This window comes from Oryctolagus cuniculus, chromosome 8 (assembly GCF_051225735.1).
Source record: "Oryctolagus cuniculus isolate XC-2025 breed Fujian yellow rabbit chromosome 8, ASM5122573v1, whole genome shotgun sequence".
NCBI lineage: Eukaryota > Metazoa > Chordata > Mammalia > Lagomorpha > Leporidae > Oryctolagus > Oryctolagus cuniculus.
In genome coordinates, this window is record NC_142874.1 from 18,633,306 (window position 1) to 18,652,176 (window position 18,871).

At 44.4% G+C, this 18,871-nt stretch overlaps 1 protein-coding gene across 12 annotated transcripts in view; it reads right to left on the reverse strand.

Annotated features, from left to right (window-relative positions):
• Nucleotides 1-794: 794 nt before the first annotated feature.
• LOC149124868 (rho GTPase-activating protein 20-like) overlaps nt 795-18,871 on the reverse strand; it is a 90,076-nt gene continuing 71,999 nt past the window's right edge. For 4 of the 12 annotated variants that reach the window (XM_089302074.1, XM_089302073.1, XM_089302076.1 and 1 more), the window contains 7 exons: nt 18,551-18,730; nt 14,622-14,758; nt 13,234-13,395; nt 9,377-9,483; nt 8,391-8,586; nt 7,900-8,050; nt 795-1,169 (listed from right to left, as the gene is read on the reverse strand). In XM_089302074.1, coding sequence (XP_089158200.1) covers nt 1,021-1,169; nt 7,900-8,050; nt 8,391-8,586; nt 9,377-9,483; nt 13,234-13,395; nt 14,622-14,758; nt 18,551-18,730 — 1,082 coding nt within the window. In that variant the 3' untranslated portion in view covers nt 795-1,020. The remainder of the gene's footprint in view (nt 1,170-7,899; nt 8,051-8,390; nt 8,587-9,376; nt 9,484-13,233; nt 13,396-14,621; nt 14,759-18,550; nt 18,731-18,871) is intronic. The other 8 variants (XM_089302069.1, XM_089302070.1, XM_089302071.1 and 5 more) reach the window with 4 other exon arrangements.

Here is an 18,871-nt window from a genome sequence, read left to right on the forward strand (position 1 = left end):
GCACCCAGCCCCCTGTCTCAGGGGAGGGGCCTGGTGGGCACACCTCGAGCAATCCTCTGGGCCCTCCAGGACGGCAACGGAGCACCGTGTCCGGCACGGGCTCAGTCCAGCCAGGCCCCGCTGGACGGCTCCCCGCATGGGGGCGAGAGGGGAGAAAAGCGGACGGAGCAACCGCGCCCTCTCTCATCTGCGCCCACTCAGGGCACGGAGGACAGACGGGCCCGCATGGCTGGCTCCACACACCAGCCCGGGTCTGGTCTGGGCCACGAGCGCACGACTGGGAACTGGCCCATCCAGGACACTGGGTCAGATTCTCCTGGTGGCCCGCCGCACTACAAGGCAGACAACTCCCCAGCTGCCTGGGGGCACGGCACGGGTCCAGAACACGCTCGTGCCAGCGTCAGAGGGCACATCGAGGACTTGTCCTCAGGCAGCGGCCACGCCTCCTGGACGCTGTCCCGGGAGCTCGGAGACCAGCCAACGCCAAGAGGAAGGCAAGGACGTCTCAGGAGAGGCAGAGGCACAGAGCACCACCCTCGCGGAGCCCAGCGTGCCCGCGCCTAAGTCCGCTGCGCACACTGGGCCACCAGGGGCAGTGGGGCACTCCACGCCGGGTCCCATGAGGCTTCTGCACTTGCAGCCTCTGTGGCGACGCCAGGCATGCGGGCTGGGAGTGCTGCACCAGACCCCCGGGGTGGGTCATGGCGGGAGCAGACGTGGGGGGCGGGGAAGCCTACGCCCCTCCCGCACGGGTTAGCAGACCACCACGCAGAGAAACGGACAACCTGCGGACAGGCCCAGGCAGCGTGCAGCCAACCAGAGCACCCGGGAGGACACACGGCCCCGTCTCGGAGCGCCTGACTCGCACCGCGGCCCCTCTCTCCCCAGGGAGCACATCCTTCCCGGGCAGAGCCCCGAGGACGTCCCCGCAGCTCCAGAGCACAGGCCAGCGTTTCGGGACAAGGAATCCCATGGCGACACCTTCCCGGTCCCGGAGGCAATAGGAAAGCCCGTTCTCGCTCAAGGAGCCCCGGCAACCCAGCGGGCTCCCAGGGGCAGAGGACACAAGGCACACGGGCCCCTACCGTGGTCGTGGTCAGCTTCGGTGCTGGGAGTCATGGTTGGGAGCGGCACGTCCGGAACAGGTTCCCGGGTGCCGGGCTCGGCGTCTGCGGAAGAAGAAGAGACATCACGCACTTGGCCTGAGTGAGGGTCTTTGCCGGCAACACACCTGCCTCCGCCTAGGAAACCAGGCTGAGCAATCCTCTGGGCCCTCCAGGATGGCAACTGAGCACCATGTCCGGCACGGGCTCAGTCCAGCCATGGCCCGCTGGACGGTTCTCTTCCCAGGGAAACTAGCGGGATTGGGGGTGGGTTTGGGCCTGTGTCAGGGTCGAGTAGTTGGGTCGCTCATGGTTTGATTTCACCCCTCTCTCCATTTTGTTTGGCCACCTGTACAGTGTCTAAAGGGCTCAAGCCATGTGGAGACCCTCATGCACCAGTGGTGTATGTACGCTCTGGGTGTAATGGGAAGTACAATTTGTAATCTCAGTTAACCTGACTAGCATTCTGGCACTCTTTTCCCAGGAGACACGTCCTTCCTGGGCACATATCCAAGGTTCCTTCACAGCTTGAGAGCAGAGCCACTTATTTCTTGAGAAGGAATCACTTTGCAACAAATCGGAACGTTAAAGAGCATGTGAAGTGAAAGGATGCAGGAACTTGCAAGTGCCACCTTGGTGTTCCAGTGGGAGCAAAGAACCTTATTTCACCCAGACCACAGTCCCCTCTAAGGGGCTACGTGAGTATACCTCTAGGAATTCTCTGGTCCCTGCAGGACACTACTGCCAACCCCAGTTCTCATGAACCATGTTCAGCACATGCTTAGTCATGTCACTCCCTCGTTGACGCTCCCGCCATGTGGGAGAAATTCTTATGCAGCTGCACAATCTCCTCTGTGCTCACTCACAGGGCAGAAGGCAAGCGTGGCCGCACCGCTGTTTGGTCCGGTCTTTTTCCCTAGTGGAGGATTGGGGCCTGTCCCATTCAGGGCACTCTTTGAGGCTCATGTTGGGTTCATGTACTCCATGTCAGACAAATCTCAAAGTGTTCAGGCATGCTTTAAGAACACACTCATTCCAGCAGCAGAGATCAAATCCATGACTTCACGTCAGGCAACAGCCATGCTTCGTGGACACGTTTCCCGGGGTTCTGAGACCAGCCGAAGCAAAAAAAAAAAATGATTGTCATGTTGGGTTTCAAACTCCATAGAAAACAAATATAAATGTCTTAGGCAGGATTGGGGAACCCACTCGTTCCATGTTTCAATTAGTGCATCTCTTTTCAGGCGGTAACACTGTAAGTCACAGATGTAATGAAATTTCTTTTAACTATCATTTGTCTATTTGTTGTGCTAGGGAGCCAACAAAGTACAATATGATGCCCAGTTCACTTTCTTAGTAGGGATCCTGGTGACAGTCTCTGTGAATTAATCTTTTCCCTCCTTCACTGCAACTGAAAACCTCAAGTGCCATTAGCCTTGCCCTCATATAATTGGTAAATTCAGTATTTGGTGGATGGCTCCAAGCATTTAGGGATGAAAGGTGAAAATGCAAAACCACCATGCCATCTCTCTAATTCAGTATCTGTTGTCAGAGAAAAGCAGCATGTCTGGGCATAGAAATGTTTCTTCATTTCTCCTCTTTATGAATTAGTTTTTATTGAAAAGAGTTCATGGTTTAGCCAAATGCAGGGTTAGCACTTGGATTTTTGCTTTGTGTTGGAGTGAAGCTGCTCTAGGAGTCTAGGCTCTCAGCGTTCATCAACGTTCATCAATGGTAACTGTGTCTATGAGTGTTGCAGTGGTATAGTCTGCTGCAGTTCATAAGGATAGAAGTTGGGCTTGAGCTGAATATGGGTTTCTTTATCTGTATATCTTTGGTGCACCGAGAGTTCAATTTCAGTCTTGCCAGAGAGTGTGACAGCCAGGACCTTGTTCTTGGTGCTGAGAGAGACAAAGTTGACCTCCCCCTTGTCCTACTGGCAAGCCTTGATGATTCCAGTGATTATGGAACCAATTCCTGTGACTCTATACAGATGGGCCCTTCCTCAGCTCATTTCTGTGCTAAGAATTGCCCTTCCCCTTTCAGAAAAATAAGAGGATAGGCATAGATGAAATGAAAAGATCCAGTAATTAGGGAAATGGCCAGTATCCCGGTGAGAGCCAAGGAAAATGTGCCACTTTGCTAACCCACTGTCTTGGCATAGAGACAACAAGGGTGACTCACTCTCTAGGCATTTTATCCCTCCTGCACAGCAAAAGACGACTTCAATCCAAGTTAGGAAAGCTGCTCAACCATTTCGGCAAGTTAGTTCTTGAGGAGGTTTCAAGGAATTTTAGGAAAGATGGGATAAAATCCTCAAAAACCCTGACAACTGTTATTTTCAGTAACTCAGAAGACAGAGGACAAATGACATAGGTGGGCTCATTCCATGCTTAGTCTTGGTCTCCTTGCCCAGTGAAGGAAGTGTTTATGCCAGTCACACTCCCAGACACTGGGTCCAATTCTCAGGTAGATTTTATTTAATCCATTGAAGAAAAATCTACAGTTGTCTTGGGATAACTTTGGAAAACAGACCCTATGAGAGGTCAAGGCAACGATTTAACACCCCAGCATCAGGCAATCATCATGGAGATTTCCTTGAGGTTTCTGAGACCTCGTGAAGGAAAGGAGAGGGAAATACATATCATGAGTACAAGATGCAAAGACGGAATTCTTTTGGAGCTAAACAAAAGATTTTCTAAATTCATTGCAGATATATTATTTTTATTTGAGTAGCACTAGTCTACCAAACTTTGGAGTTACGATTTGAGGTAGCAAACGTGTGAGGATACAGAAAATGAAAGTCTCGGCAAATTGAGTGCTGATTTGGTGTACGATTGTGAAGCAGTCATGATTCCAGCAGAAGCAAATGGTTGTCTCAGTGTTTGTGCCTCATCAGCAATTTTCTTTCAAGGGAATCTGCCCTTCCAAGGCAGAAACTGAAGATGTCAAGCTAGTTAGGAAACACACATTCAAACATTTGTGAAAAAGAAGCTCTTAATGTCACATTAAAAGATGGGCAGAGAACATAAAATGAAATCCTAAGTAATTCTGCTAACTGAACACATCCAGTGTTCAGAATGCAGAGGTCAAAAGACAGATGTGGGCCCTGGCCAGCTCGGGCTTGGCATTATTTGCCAGTAGACGATTTTGTTCAGTCACCACATCTTACACTGTGCCACACTCCAAGTGAAGTGTGAACTTTCATGTTGAAGGAAAAACAAAACCTATCATAGTACATTTTCCAACAGCAGACCCTTCTCAACATCAGATAACTGGTAATGAAGTTATTCTGAATCCAAATACGATACAAGCACATGAAAGGAGATACATGCAAACATGCATTATGGGAAAATGCTGTGTGAACTTCCTTTTGCTCAAGAAAAAAAGATTCCTATTCTAAATTCTCTTACATGTTTCCTGTTTGTCCTTGGATATCATTTTGAACTGTAATTTTCCTTCCAGAAAATATAAGCACAAGAAAAATAAAGGCAAACGGCATAGTCAGTGTTCCCGTGGAAGCCAAGTCAAGAAAAATATGAAGTCAAAACCATTGCCTTAGTTTGGTAGTCACACTGGTCATTCTCTAGCAAGAGAGTTATTAATGGAGGAGTTCAATTCCAGTTAGGAAAATTATACATTTTGGCAAGTTGGTTTGTAGCAGGCGTTCAAGGCAGTGCAAGGAAGATTCAAGTACATGCTTAGGAACCACACCAATTGTTCTCTTCAGTAACTCAGAAGACAAGGTTCAGAAGGCACGCACAGGCCAATCTGAAACTCGGGCCTAGCCTTTTTGCCAAGTGGAGGGTTTGGGTCAGTCACATTCTTTGACATTGGATCCGATTCTCATGTTGGTTTTATTGATTCCACTGTGGAAAAATCTAAAGCTGTCTTAGAATATGTTCAGAAAACAGACTCATCTCAGTGTAAGGTACAAGTAAAATCAACTCTGAAATCTCAACTTCATGTACTCATAAAGGGGATTTTCCTGAGGTTTCAGAGACCTCATGAAGAAAAGAAAAAGAAAACGTACTGGGGGCAGCCAAAATAGCTCAGTTGGGAGAGTGTTAGACTGAAGAAAAGGAAAATAGATACGATGAGAACCCACTGCACAAATTGAATCATTTTTTAGAATTGTTACTAATATAAAGAGAACAGATTTCGTGTATTTCACAGCTACAGTTCTAAGAAGAGAATCATAATTCCCCCCTCCCCCTCTCACTCTCTCAACCCCCTCTTTTCTTCCCTACTTTTCCTTTAAGTTTTACAAAGAAAAGCTTTCAGTCCACTCTATAGTCACAGGCTTAATTTATCACTAACCATATATTCAACAAGTAACAAAGTCGGAAGACTACAGTTCCACACAAGTATACACAAGGCCTAAGAAGAGCAATCATATCACAAAGTATCCATTTTATTCCTAAGTATTTTTTGTATTCTACATCACCTGCCACATAGCAGAGAAAATAAATATATTTGTCTTTTAGGGACTGGCTTGTATCATTAGGCTTAATGGTCCCCACTTGTATCCATTTCTATACAAAAGACAGGATTTCATTCTTTTCTTTTTATGGCTGAGGAGTATTCCACAGTGTGTATATACCACATTTTCTTAATTCCATTATCAGTTGATGGATATCTGGGTTGACTCCACATCTTAGTTGTTGTGAATTCAGCTGCAATAAACATGGGGGTACAGATGACACTTCACATGCTGATTTCATTTTCTTTGGGTTCATTCCCAGGAGTGGAATGGATCAGTCATATGGTAGATCTATTTTCAGATTTCTGAGGAATCTCCATACTGTCTTCCATAATGGTTCTACTAGTTTACATTCCCACAAGCAGTGGGTTAGGGTACCTTTTCCCCACATCATCACCAGCATTGATTGCTTTTTGATTTTTGGATGATAGCCATCTAACTGGGCTGAAGTGAAAAATCATTGTGGCTTTGATTTGCATCTCCCTGCAGACTAGTGATCCTGAGCATCTGTTCACCTGTCTATTGGCCATTTCAATATTTTGAGCAGGAAAATTCCTTTCTAAATTCATTTCAGGTGTTTTATTTTTATTTAAATTCCACTTATATACAAAACATGAGAATTACTTTAAGAGGCGCAAAAAGGATAAGGACAGAAATACTGAAAATCTATCTTGAAAATCAATGATTGAATTTTGCAACTGTGAGACAGTTACAGAATAACTGGATTCAAAACGTTTGTCTTAGGGTAGGTGCCTCGTGGGCAATTTTCTACCAAGGAATTCTATCCTTCCAGGAAAGAAACTGAAGATTTCAAGCACATCGATAACAAGGCGCAAACCTTTTATAAACTATCCTTTGGCGTTAGGTGAAAGGAATTTTAGGGACATTTAAAGGAAGCACGCTCTTGGTACTCTTCAGTAACTCAGATTGCGAGGACAGAAGACGCAGGTGGTCCCTTTACAAGCTCAAGCTTGACTTCTTTTTCCTTTGGAAAGTTCTGGCCAGACACCATACCTTTAATGGGTTCAGACTCCGGTGACAGTGTCATCTTTTCCATTGACGAGAAAACAAAAGTAGTGTTAGTCTATTTTCAGTCACTTTTCAGTATCTGATTGCAGGAGAAGAATTTGTTTGGAATGTAAATATCATTTGCTCCCAATGTGGGTTTCTTTAAGTTCTGAGACATCATCAAACTAAGTATATCAAAGTATGTCTCTGAGAAAATGATGCCCAAGTTGAATACTCATTGTGAATCAAGCCAATTCTTGTTTTGAATTGAAAGTTTGAGGTTTAATCCTTGAAATCATTTAAATGAAGAATCTTGTACTTTGGAAAAGTACCCATTAGTTTTCCACAGGGAGCCAAGGATAGAATAACATCATTGACTCATATTGGAGATTGTCTTGCAGTTTCTGAGACATCATGAAGACAAGTTTATGAAAGAACAATTAATGAAAAAATGATTTATAGATGTACTACTTTCTTGAGCAAAACAAATCCCTATCTTTCATTTATTCTAAGGTTTTTATTTTTAACTTTGAGTACTATTTATGTACACAACATACAAAGGTGACACGTTGGTACATGAAGGCACCAAATTTGGAACACTGGCAAGAAGCCTCTATGACATGAGGTCTTTTCTGTTCATCCCTAACACTATTCCCTTTCAAAGGGTTTCAAAGAGCACTGGGACTTGGGATGTGTCAGCTACCACAGAGTACCAAGCCTCGCCGATGCTTCAACAGGAACACACTGATTATATGGGAGAGAGTAATTCAGAAGTGTATGTGGAAATGCATTTCAAAGAATGAACTTGTCTATGCACACACTGTTTCTAGTTGTATCATAAATACCTATAATGAAAAAGTGTGCATTCATCTGAATATGTTTAGCAGCGAAGTCACATACTACTTTAAGTCCACGTTTCCTCAGCACATGAGGCACTCTCATTTGTAAGGGCTACACTTACATTTGGTTAGAAAATGGTTCCATAGACTAGATCAACACACGATCTCTCTGATGCGCACATCATTTGCAAGAGTGGCGTGGTAAGTCAAGTACATCATCTTATCTGTGCTTTGGTCTCAGGACACCATAAAACCTCCTGATCTGTGCTACCCTTGTGAAGACAGAGCAGGTGGAGTCATGGGAGGGGTGGCATTACTCTTGGGGTTAGCCCTGAGCTACAGGACATCACTCAAGCTTCTCCTGTGACACCTGGCAGGCTTGCGGTCTGGTTCTTAGCAAAGGAGTGAAATTCTCCCAGAGAACCTGGCACGCTGGCCCTAAGATCCCACCTCAGGGAACTCTCACCTGGGCTGGCAGCACTCTGCCCCGCAGTGGCGATGACTTGCCGGGTACTCTCTCCAATGTTTCTTTTGGATTTCATACAGCTCTTCTTAGACTTCTGGTCAACTGCAAATATTCTGGGATAACTTGCAATCAGAAACTCCACGAGGGAAAGCTGTGACACAAAAGGATGAACATGGGGTGCTCTTTTCCACTTGGCCTATTTAGGAGTCACAAGTCCTATGTGAACCGTGAACATCACAAAAATGTGAAATTCTGGATTCTAACAAAAATTTGCACTTGACAGTAACACATACGAACCAGTTTTATCTCATAAATGACAGTTACACTTCCAAGAATACTATGTAACTTGTCCAAAAACATTTCTCATTAGAAGACCAACATATTTTGTGGCCTAGTTGAATAGCTAATATTTTGATATCACTCGCTTCGTTGGCAAGAATGCAAATCCTGACTTTCACTTTTCCAACACAAACAAACAGGGTACTCATTACCTTTCTCCTTATTTCATCTTCGAGGGCTGGGCTTCTTGAAGTAGATCGCCAGACACACAGAAGGCTCGGGGTGATGCACAAAGCTAACTTTGATGTAGTCATCTGATTGTATGATGCATTACATGAGATTGCATATAATGATGAAAACAAGTGTCTTATGAGAGCTGTGTTAGTTCTGGGCAGATGGGCTAAAAGCCTAAACACAAAAAAATGCAGTCTTATAACAAGTCATTTTCCTCAGGAATTTGTAGATAAAAAAAAGGAAATACAGTAGTTTTAATGCCATTGACATAATCCAATGAAAATACAGACAAAAGGAGCTGTAAGTCTTAAAAAAAATTCCTATGCTTTTTTTGCTGAAATCACAATGTGTTTTCATTTGGGATAACTTTGTAAATATCTAATTGAACACAGGTATATTAAAAACAGATGTTGTGTTACAGAATGTTCTCAGGTGAGAGCTTACTGAGGAAATTCAACAGCAATTAATTGAAAGCATTGCCCTTCTTTGAAAGGTAATAGTACAAGAATGCTGCCTCAAGACAAGAGTCTAAAGCAGTGATGGAACAAACACATCCCGGGCATGAATACATACAAAAGCGCTTGACTGACTTCAATTCTATAAGCACACACAGAGATCTGCACTTAGTTGCTTCTGACAATATGACGGTCAGACCAGTGGTCAACTGTTCTTGTAGCATGTCTCTGACACCAGCGGACTTCCTCCCCACCGATGTCATACATTCAGAATGTGTACAATATCAACAACTCCATAATAACATTTGGGGAGAAATAAGAACTCAATGACAATGGTAGAGTCTACATGTCTTCTGATTCTGGCTGTGGTGTGTGGGACTACAAGAACCCTCTTCACAATGTGCACTCTTCTAGTGGTTCATGCTCGAGAGCAGAAAATCTTTTTCTCAGACTATGTCGGTTGCCTTCTGAGGCATGTCTGGAATGCAGTACCAATTATATAGAATCACCTCTGGATGTCTCTGGCCTCCTCGTCATTCCCTTTATCAAGAACATCCAGCCACTGATCATAGAGGTCGGTTGAAAAGAGAGTGCCAGGAAAGGCTCGAAGACACTCCTTATAGAGATTAAAAAAGAAGTTATATCAATTTGTTGGCAAATATAGACTTGAGAAATTACAAAGAAAACATTTAATTGCAATATTTCATTTAATCTCCGCTTTTTCTCTAGACGTTCAAACTGCGACCTCCATAGAGTTTGGCCTCTAATTCCCACCATTGTGTACATGCAGAAACGGGTGCTTCCATTTCTTCTGACTTACTCTAGAGGTGTACACAGTCTGAGAAGTTTTGGAAGGGAAGAAAAACCTCATCTTATTGTCTCAATCATCTTTTGGAGGGTAGTTATTATGGCATAGTGGATTAATCTGCTGCCAGGGATGCCATCAACTCTTATCAGAGGGTCACTTCAATTCCTGGCTGCTCTACTTCTGATCCAGCACATTGCTAAAGTGCCCGAGAAAGCAGTGGGTAACTGCCCAAGTACTTGGGGCTCTGCCCTACTTCAGAGACCTGAAACAAGTTTTCGGTTCTGGCTTCAGGTTGGCCCAGCCCAACCTGGGCCACTCAGAAAACATGTGGAAGATTGACATCTCTGTATGAGCATGTGTGTGTGTTTGTGTCATTGTAAGCTTATTTATTTATGTAAAAGATGGAGTTGAAACACACACACACAGAGGGAGAGAGGGAGAGAGGGAGAGAGGAGAGAGAGAAAGAAACAGAGAGACAGTGAGGGAAACAGAGACAGAGAGGAATCTTCCATACACGAATTTACTCTGCAAATGTCCACATTGAATCCGGAAGCCAGGAACTCCACCCAGCTCTGCTATGTGAGTGGCAGGGACCACAGTATTTGGGCCATCTTTGGCTGCCTTCCCATGTCCATTCGTGGTAAGTTCATCCAGAACCAAGCAGCTGGGACTCAAATCAGTGCACATACAGGTTGTCTGTGTTGCAGGTAGTAGGTAAATGCACTGCGCTACATTTCCAGACCCATACGTGTCTCTCTCTTTCACTCTGCCATTCAAATATATAAAACAAATCTATATAGTCTTCTTTGCCTATATTTTAGCAAAATAGTACAAACTGACAAATCTGCTTATGGGTCATCCTAAATCATATTATGCACTGTGGACATGTAAACATACATACTTCACATTTTGATTTCAGACTAATCCTTTTAAGTCTTAGCAGCAAAGGTTCCGAACCAAATGAACTAAATATACACACATGTACTCACAGAAAATAGGAAGTAAGGACTGGACATTTTGACTATGTCTGTTCCCTGGGGCAAAATACTCTCCTAATAGCCTCATTCTACTTTCCTTTTCACTAGCTCATTGATCAACTCTTTACAAATATAACCAGAAGATGGTGGGATTTATATTTCCAGTTCATATCCCCTTGCTAGCTTTCTTTCCACTGGTCTCACTATATGGCCCATGACACTTTTCAATAGCAGTGAGTGTAGGAAATGCCTCTCAGTAAGTGTTGTGTTCATAATCCAGACATTGCTCACTCATTCTAGTAGTTCTTGAGTAGTCATTTATGTCATATCCAGTTTGGACTACTGGGGATAGAACAGTGAAGAAAACGGACAAAATCCAAGCCCTCTTATACCCTGACTATGTCACTGGCGTCCAATACTCTCCCACTGTAGTTACAGCCTTTGACTGTTTCCCAAGGAGTATGTCCAGTATGTGTGGAGCTCTGAATGATGGGGAAGTCTGGGATGGCTCAGGAGCAGCTTTGTCTGCTGGGTACTTACTTCCATGCACGTGGGGTATGTGTCCTCTCTTGGCTTTCCCTGTGCTGCAGGATGACTAGACGGGGCATGTTGTGGAAGTCACACTGTGAGCCAAGGAGATCATGTGAAGACGATTTGCTGTTGCACCTCTGCTTCTAGGGAGCTCAATGGCAAATCCAACTCCATGACTGTATTTATGTTTAGCCTGGACCAACTCTCCAGGTGATTCCCATGGTATTTATCAAAAATCAGACTCCAAAGTCCTCAGAGGGGTAACCACTATATCTTGTTGAAAAATGACATCAACTTCATATACAACAGAAACAACACAAACATGTGACTGTCTAACCTAGTGTATATTTTTATGATCTGAGTGATGCACGTGTGGGCCCGGAAGTCATTACAGAAGTGTAACCATTTAACATGTGGCCAAGCATTGATGGAGGGTAAGGAAAGAGCAAGTGTACTGAGCGTTTCAAAGAATGTAAGGATATTTTTTGTAGTGATTACGGCATTGCCAGATTTTTGTTTCACAGCTGCTGAAATGACCAACAATTCAATTTTCCCTTACAGAAATGTACCTGGATACTTGTGATTTTACCATACAATTTTGAAATACATGTGTATTTTGCATCACCTTGGATTTTAGAATTCTTTGCTCAGGGATGGCACTGTTTCGCAGCAGGTTAACGCCTTGGCCTGAAGTGCCAGAATCCCATATGGTATGGGTGCCGGTTCAAGGCCCGGCTGCTCCTCTTCCGGCCAGGTTCTCTGCTATGGCCTGGGAAAGCAGTGGAAGATGGCCCAAGTCCTTGGGCCCCTGCACCCACGTGGGAGACCCAGAGGAGGCTCCTGGCTCCTGGCTTCAGATCGCTGCAGCTCTGGCCATTGCGGCCAATTGGGGAGTGAACCATCGCATGGAGGACTTCTCTCTCTCTCTCTCTCTGCCTCTCCTCTCTCTGTAATTCTGACTTTCAAATAAATAAAAAAAGAGAATTCTGTGCTCAATGGGCAGAGGCACAGAGAGCGAGACACACATGCACATACACGCACACTGTTCATGAATGAGGAAGAGAGACAGAGAGAGATCCTACATAAATGAATGGCTGCAATATCCAGTTCAGACCCTGGTTGAAGCCAAGAGCATCATCCTTGCCTCTCACATGGGAGGCAAGAACCTCAGTACCTTGGCCATCTTCCACTGCCTTCCCAGATGCATTAACAGGATGCTGGATCAGCAGCACAGCAGCCAGGACTTGAATTGGGGCTCTGATATACGACGCCAGCATTCCAACCCCCAGCATACCCTGCTATGCCAAACACAGGCCCAACATTTTAAAACTTCTAACCTAGCTTTGCCTGCTGCAACACTTTCAAAGTCAGATTCACAAGCTGAGCTTTGTGCTGGGGCTCGTTACTATGTAACTATAACTAGGAGTATTGGCTTAAGTACAATGGAAATGAACATAAGATGCCAACAGTAGTCAAAATGAAGGCAGCTCCAAATAGCAGAGTCCTGACACCACGTGTGAAGCAAAGGCATAAGAGACAGGGGAAAGAATGGCAATGAAAAGAATGGAATTTTCTTGGCATTTGTATGTATTTTTAATTCATTTTAAGAGCAATGTTTGCTTATTGTGGAAAACACCTAGAATGGTTTTCAAAATTTCAAATAAAGTTTCTTTGGGAAACTCTGATGTCATTAGGAAGACACTGTCAAATCTGGCAAATGCAGGAGATTTGTACTGGCCAAAATTCTATATGAATAACCAGGGTTTATTTGGAAGATGCTTGGGCAATTATAACTATGCTAGCATAATTCTACATGGAGCATTCAGATGAGGACAGCAAGCATGGAGTCTGAAGACTGGGAAAGCTATCTAACAAGCAGAGTCTGTCCAATGAAGGGAGTAGCTGCCTACAACCTGGAGTTTCTGATGTGTTTTTCAGTTTCTCAGACGCTTAACTGATTAGGCCTACTGCTCTTCTTGAGATGTCACGAGGAATGAAACCCATCACACAGCTTCCATATTGTGCATAGATGATGCCAGAATCCCCCTACCTTTAACAGTGTTGCTAACACAAGTGGCGATTCATTGCCCCAGTCGCCTCTATCTCCTGTGTTAAATCTTTCCTTTAGGGCTATAAATGACTTTATGTCACCAACTTTTTGAAAAATATTCTCTGTCTTTGGCCCTTTCTGCTTGATAATACGAATCACTTCCTGTGGAAAAGAAAAAGGAAAACTAATTAAAGGACATTTCATATCCACAAGCCCAGAACAAAAGCTAGCCCCCTGTAGAGAAGAGTATGGGAACTGACACAGCAGCAGCTGAAGTGAGGGAAGAAAATTTTGTTCAGTGTCTCTAAATATATGTTCAACCCATCCATCTGATCTGTGTCCACCCACTAAATTGTTTTGAATGCTGGCTTTAACCTAGTTTCCTTTTCAAGGAATGAAACTTGTACACCAAACTTCTCTGCTTCAAGCTTTTAGTGAATCACTCTCTCCTGTTTTACCATGCTGTTCTCATTATTTCCTAGTACTGATGGCCTTTCCCAACTAGGAAAATCTCGTTGCCACACTTGTTGCCAAACTTGTTGACTTTCATGTCCTTCTGCCTCATCTTCATGCCAAGAGGGGAACAGGAGTGTCACAGTCAGGTATCTCCAGGAATCTGTCATCTATTAGGTCCCTTACTTTTCATGAGACCTTGGGCATAGGACATCACCTTACTCATGCTTTCCTTTTATCCATGAATGATGTCACAGTGATGAGGATCCTAGCAACTCCTTCAACTTGTGAATGCTGCAAGGGCTGGGGCACCATCTAGCATGGAACTAACTTGATACATTCCTCCCCACCTCGCAAAAAATGCCCTACATCTAGCATAGTGTATGTAGATGTGCTGGACAATCAATGTGCCAACTCTTAAATGCCCTCCTGGGAAATAACATAGGCCACGTTCTGTGGCTTTCCTCTGACACATTCTCTTATGATAGAAGGATACATAAATGGCAGGTGATCCATCTAATCATCTGAAATACAAACCACGCCCACAGTGAGGGACGTTGAGTTCTAAGTTTGAGTCATCTAGACAAAAAGGAAATGAAGGAACACTTCAAGGAAGAGGCTAAAAGGGGAACATGGGGGGATGTCGACTCCAAGAGATTCAGAAACATTCCTTTTGCTGTGTGTGAGCAGGTGACTGGGTAACATCGCTGAAACCAGCAGAATAAACGGAACGGTTCTTTCTCCTGTTGCCTTTGAAGTAAGACCACGATAACTGAGCTGACTGTTCTTCTTTGAGGTCACATTAAGAAGGCATGTCAGCCAAAGCCAGGGACTGACAAATGATGGCCTCATTTGAAACACTTTTGGATGATGACACCAAGCCCTCAGAACGCTCACTCCTGAGGAGGGCTTCAGAAGATCAAAATGATACCTACCCAGAGTGTGAGGGTCAGGTCCTCAACACCAGACACTCTCAGGAGTGTTGGCACCGAAATAGCAGGAGGGGAGTCCTGGGGCAGGTCATTATGGCTTCTGGTAATGCCCCAGCATGACAGACAGTTTGTGGGAAAGCCTGAGGAGAAAGTGAGACCATTAGCTGTAGAGGATCATTGACAGATTCTGTTTCCACCCTTTCCATTTGACAGGTGACTGTTTCCAGCCTTAGAAAAGACAGAAACTGATCCATTTGTGGTGTACAAGAGCTTACGATCTGAAATTGGCTAGTACCATCCACGTGACGTTCATGAACTTTTCTTCCCAATTTCCTATAAGCTGGCAGTTAGAATCAGGTGTTTAGCCTAATTGTTAAGATGCCCTAGGCTCATATCAGAGCATCTGGACCTGATGTCCATCTTTGGCTCCCAATTCCAGCTTCTTGCAAATGCAGGCCCTCTGAGGCAGTATGCATGGCTAACAAATTTGGGTTCCTACCTCTCACAAGCACAACATGGAATAAGTTCCCAAATTCCAGCTCTAGTCCTGCCTGTCACAAAGGAGACATGATGTAAATACCAGATTCCAGTTCTGTCCCTGGCCCATGGCCACGGCTGACATTTAGGGAGTGAATCAGAGGATAGGAAACTCAACTCAACTCTTCTCTTCTTTTCTCTCTCTCTCTCTCCTTCTCTTGTGCATGTGTGTGATGGTCTCTCAAATCAAACAATCAATTCATCAACCAGAAATGAAATATAAAGACTTGAGGAAGCTGCTCAGGTTCAATTCTGGCAGTGCTACCTACAGTTTTTGCTTTTTATTTTTTTGCATAATGAGACACCTCACATTGAGTTATACACATCCTCTTAAGTTTACCCAGTGGAGTCAGGTGTCAGAACTCATTTGAAAAGCAAAAAAATACAGTTGACATTCAAACTAAGTGGAGTCTCATAATCTACTTCATGCTAAGTCACCTTTCCCTATGAGATTTCCTGTTTGGTAGTCTGAATGCCCAACCACCAGCAACTCACTCCCATCAAAGAGATCTGCACTTCATGACACAAGCTCCCTGATATCACTCAACCAGCCTCTACCTCCCTCACTCTTCAGGGTTACAAAGCTTAACCTGTTCCCCAGGTGATTTGATTTCACCTTCTTCACTTGGTTCCCAAATGAGTGGCAGGATCCCGTGGGGCCTTGTTCCTTGTGCCACCCTGCCAAGCTATACAGCCTATATTTTAGCTACCCATCAAGCTCTGCCAACTGAACGCTGAAGAGGAATTTTCCACAGAAAAGAGGATCACCAAGGAAAACATGAGTTTGGAGTATCTACTGCTCAGCTGTGCACGTTTTCTTAAGAAGGCACCTAAACTTTTCTTCTTAAATGACCGATCTATGCTGAATATCATAAAAGGCACCAGAGGAGTCAAGGTGCAGTGTGATAGACAGATGGGTGAAGTTGCCAAAAACAATCTGTTTTTTTTTTTTTTTTTTTTTTTTTTAAGATTAATTTTGACAGAATTACAGAGAGAGGTAGAGACAGAGAAAGGACTTCCATCCACTGGTTCACTCCCCAGATGGCCACAACGGCTAGAGCTATGCTGACCCGAAGCCAGGAGCCAGGAGCTTTTTCTGGGTCTCCCACATGGGTGCAGGGGCCCAAGGACTTGGGTCATCTTCTTCTGCTTTCCCAGGCCATAGCACAGAGCTGGATCGGAAGAGGAGCAGCCGGGACAAGAACTGGTGCCCATATGGGACAGCTGCGCTTCAGGCCAGGGCTTTAACCCGCTGTGCCACAGCACCGGCCCCCTCCCCAAATATCATTCATCAGCCATCTTCTTGGCATTTCTGGGCCCCTGAATGCATCACCATCAGACAAACAAGGGAGGGCAATCCTCATGGTGCTATATCACTGAGGAAGCCAGGATAGGCTCCAAGATGTGCCACTTCATCAGCCAGTCCAGTTACTCAATTCTTTGGACTTTCCTTTGACTCAACTTGTTTAAGAATGATGCTATCTACACCTCATTGCACTAATATAATGTATTACTCAGCATGGCACACAACTCATCACAACCGTGAAGAGAATTACTTTCTTCTGTAATCATTTACAATCAAATGGTGTAAGGGATCCCACACATCAGTTTCCTCACCCTAAAGTAAACTTTATCTCCATTCTCTTTCTGGTTAGTTAGTACTCTCCAGATAGCATGCAGTCACAAAGTAATCCAACACCAAGCATTCAAAATTCCACCTTTTAAAAGGAGACAAGAAAAAAGCAAATGCCATCTCAAATGCAGGAGGCTGCTCATACATACTACCATATCCAACTCTTTCTTTAAAACAGGCAAGAATACATGGTTTAACTCGTGCGCAACCTGGTACACCTAGGACTCACCTGATTTCATTATTTAAAAATCTATTGGGACATAATCCACTACTTAGTTGTCACACAGCTAAGCAATGAAGCATCATGCTCCATACCTTGATATGAATCTATACATCCAGAACATATGGGAACAGAGAGAGATGAGTGCCATTACAATCTTTCTCAAACAAAAATACTTTCGGTGCTTAGCTGAGGCTTTCATAAGGTACATTATTTACTGAGAGCGCATGCTGCTTCTGTGACCAATGGAAACAGCAGCCATTTTCCATGAGACACGTTGCATAATTCAACAAGCTCACTTCAAAAACACTGAGCCTTTCTGACACTCCTGGCGATACTTCTGGTGGTGGCATTCTCTTGCCCAAATGGGGGTTGTGGATGTTTACAAAGTTCAGATTCACAATCTTGCATAGGAGCAACATTTATAGAATATTGCTATATGCTCAAAATTACAACCAAAAACACATTTATAAGCTATATAAATCACAGAATATCCTCACAAGAAAAGTACGAACACCATTCACAGTGGAAATCATTATATTCTTGCCACAATATTTCCCACCTTACTAAAAACTGTTCTTCAGAGAAAGGTCTCTCAAAAGAATATTGACAAGTAGGGAGAGACTGGAAAGCAAAAAGCTGAAACATCCCTGATCGTAACTGTTCAGTCCATGTCTGGTCTAGATATGCATCTGAAGCCTGGAGGAAGTCAGCATGCCGTGGGCATAATGAAGAGATCAATTCAGGAAGCAACCCCCTAGCCACTTCAGCCCAAGCCAGAAGAGATCCAAATTCAATGCCACAGTTTCTCACCATCCTGGAGATCTTCCATATAAGGTAAGTCTAAGGCATGCAGTACATTGATTACTTCCTGCTCTCACTCCAGGTTCAGGGTTACCCTCTGGAATGCTTAGTCTTCATTTCCAGGCCTTCACACATGATGCTCTTCATTGTAAAGATTTATTTGTAATACAGAATAACACACAGAGAAAGACATCTTTCATCACTGTTTTTTTCTCAAATGGCCACAACAACCAGGGACAGGGCTGGAGATTAGAACTCCACCTGGGTCTCCCACATGCGAGACAAAGGACCCAGGTATTTGGGTCATTTTCTGCTTCCTTCCCAGGCACATTCTGATAAAGCCAGCGAGCTTCATCCGAACTGGGAGAGCCAGGACTCAAGCCAATGCTCTGATGTGGATTGCAGGATGCAGCTTAACCCACTGTACCATGATGCCAGGCCACAAGAAACTTCTCTCTACAGACACATAAGTTTGTGCATGCATTATTTTATGGAGCAAATGCTCAGGGTATCCAGAGGAGACAAAAGTTCTAATGTAGAAGAACCACCACAATCCTCCTGGAAGTGAGATGGGTTCTGACTTTGAACAGTTTCTCTAAGCCTGGTTCTTGGTGAGTACTGGGTCCCTGTACTTATGCACACCTCCTCCCTCATGGAGAACAGCTCTCTGTCATGAATTTTTTTCTCAGGAATGCATGGATGAGCAGAGAGCAGAACCCTGCTGGAAATTAGACTTACCGCACCGGCGCTGCCTTTTAGCCGTGTGCCTGGGCTTCAACACGAACTGGATCCCTCCATCAGACAAGATCTCCAGAACGGGATCCTCCATGCTCAGGGCGGAGGTGGACTTCCCCGGTTCCTGATTATGAAAGGCAGCTCGATGGTAGCTTGCTTGGATAGCATATGGACACTCATGCCCTAGGCAGAGAGAAATCTCAATACACATCAGGCTGATGGTGACAGGTATGATCAAACATGCCTTGTTGTCAGTGTGGGTACAGCACCGGGGACAGCTCAAGTTCTCCTGGGGCTTCTGCAAGGAAGAGAGCTGTGTCTTGG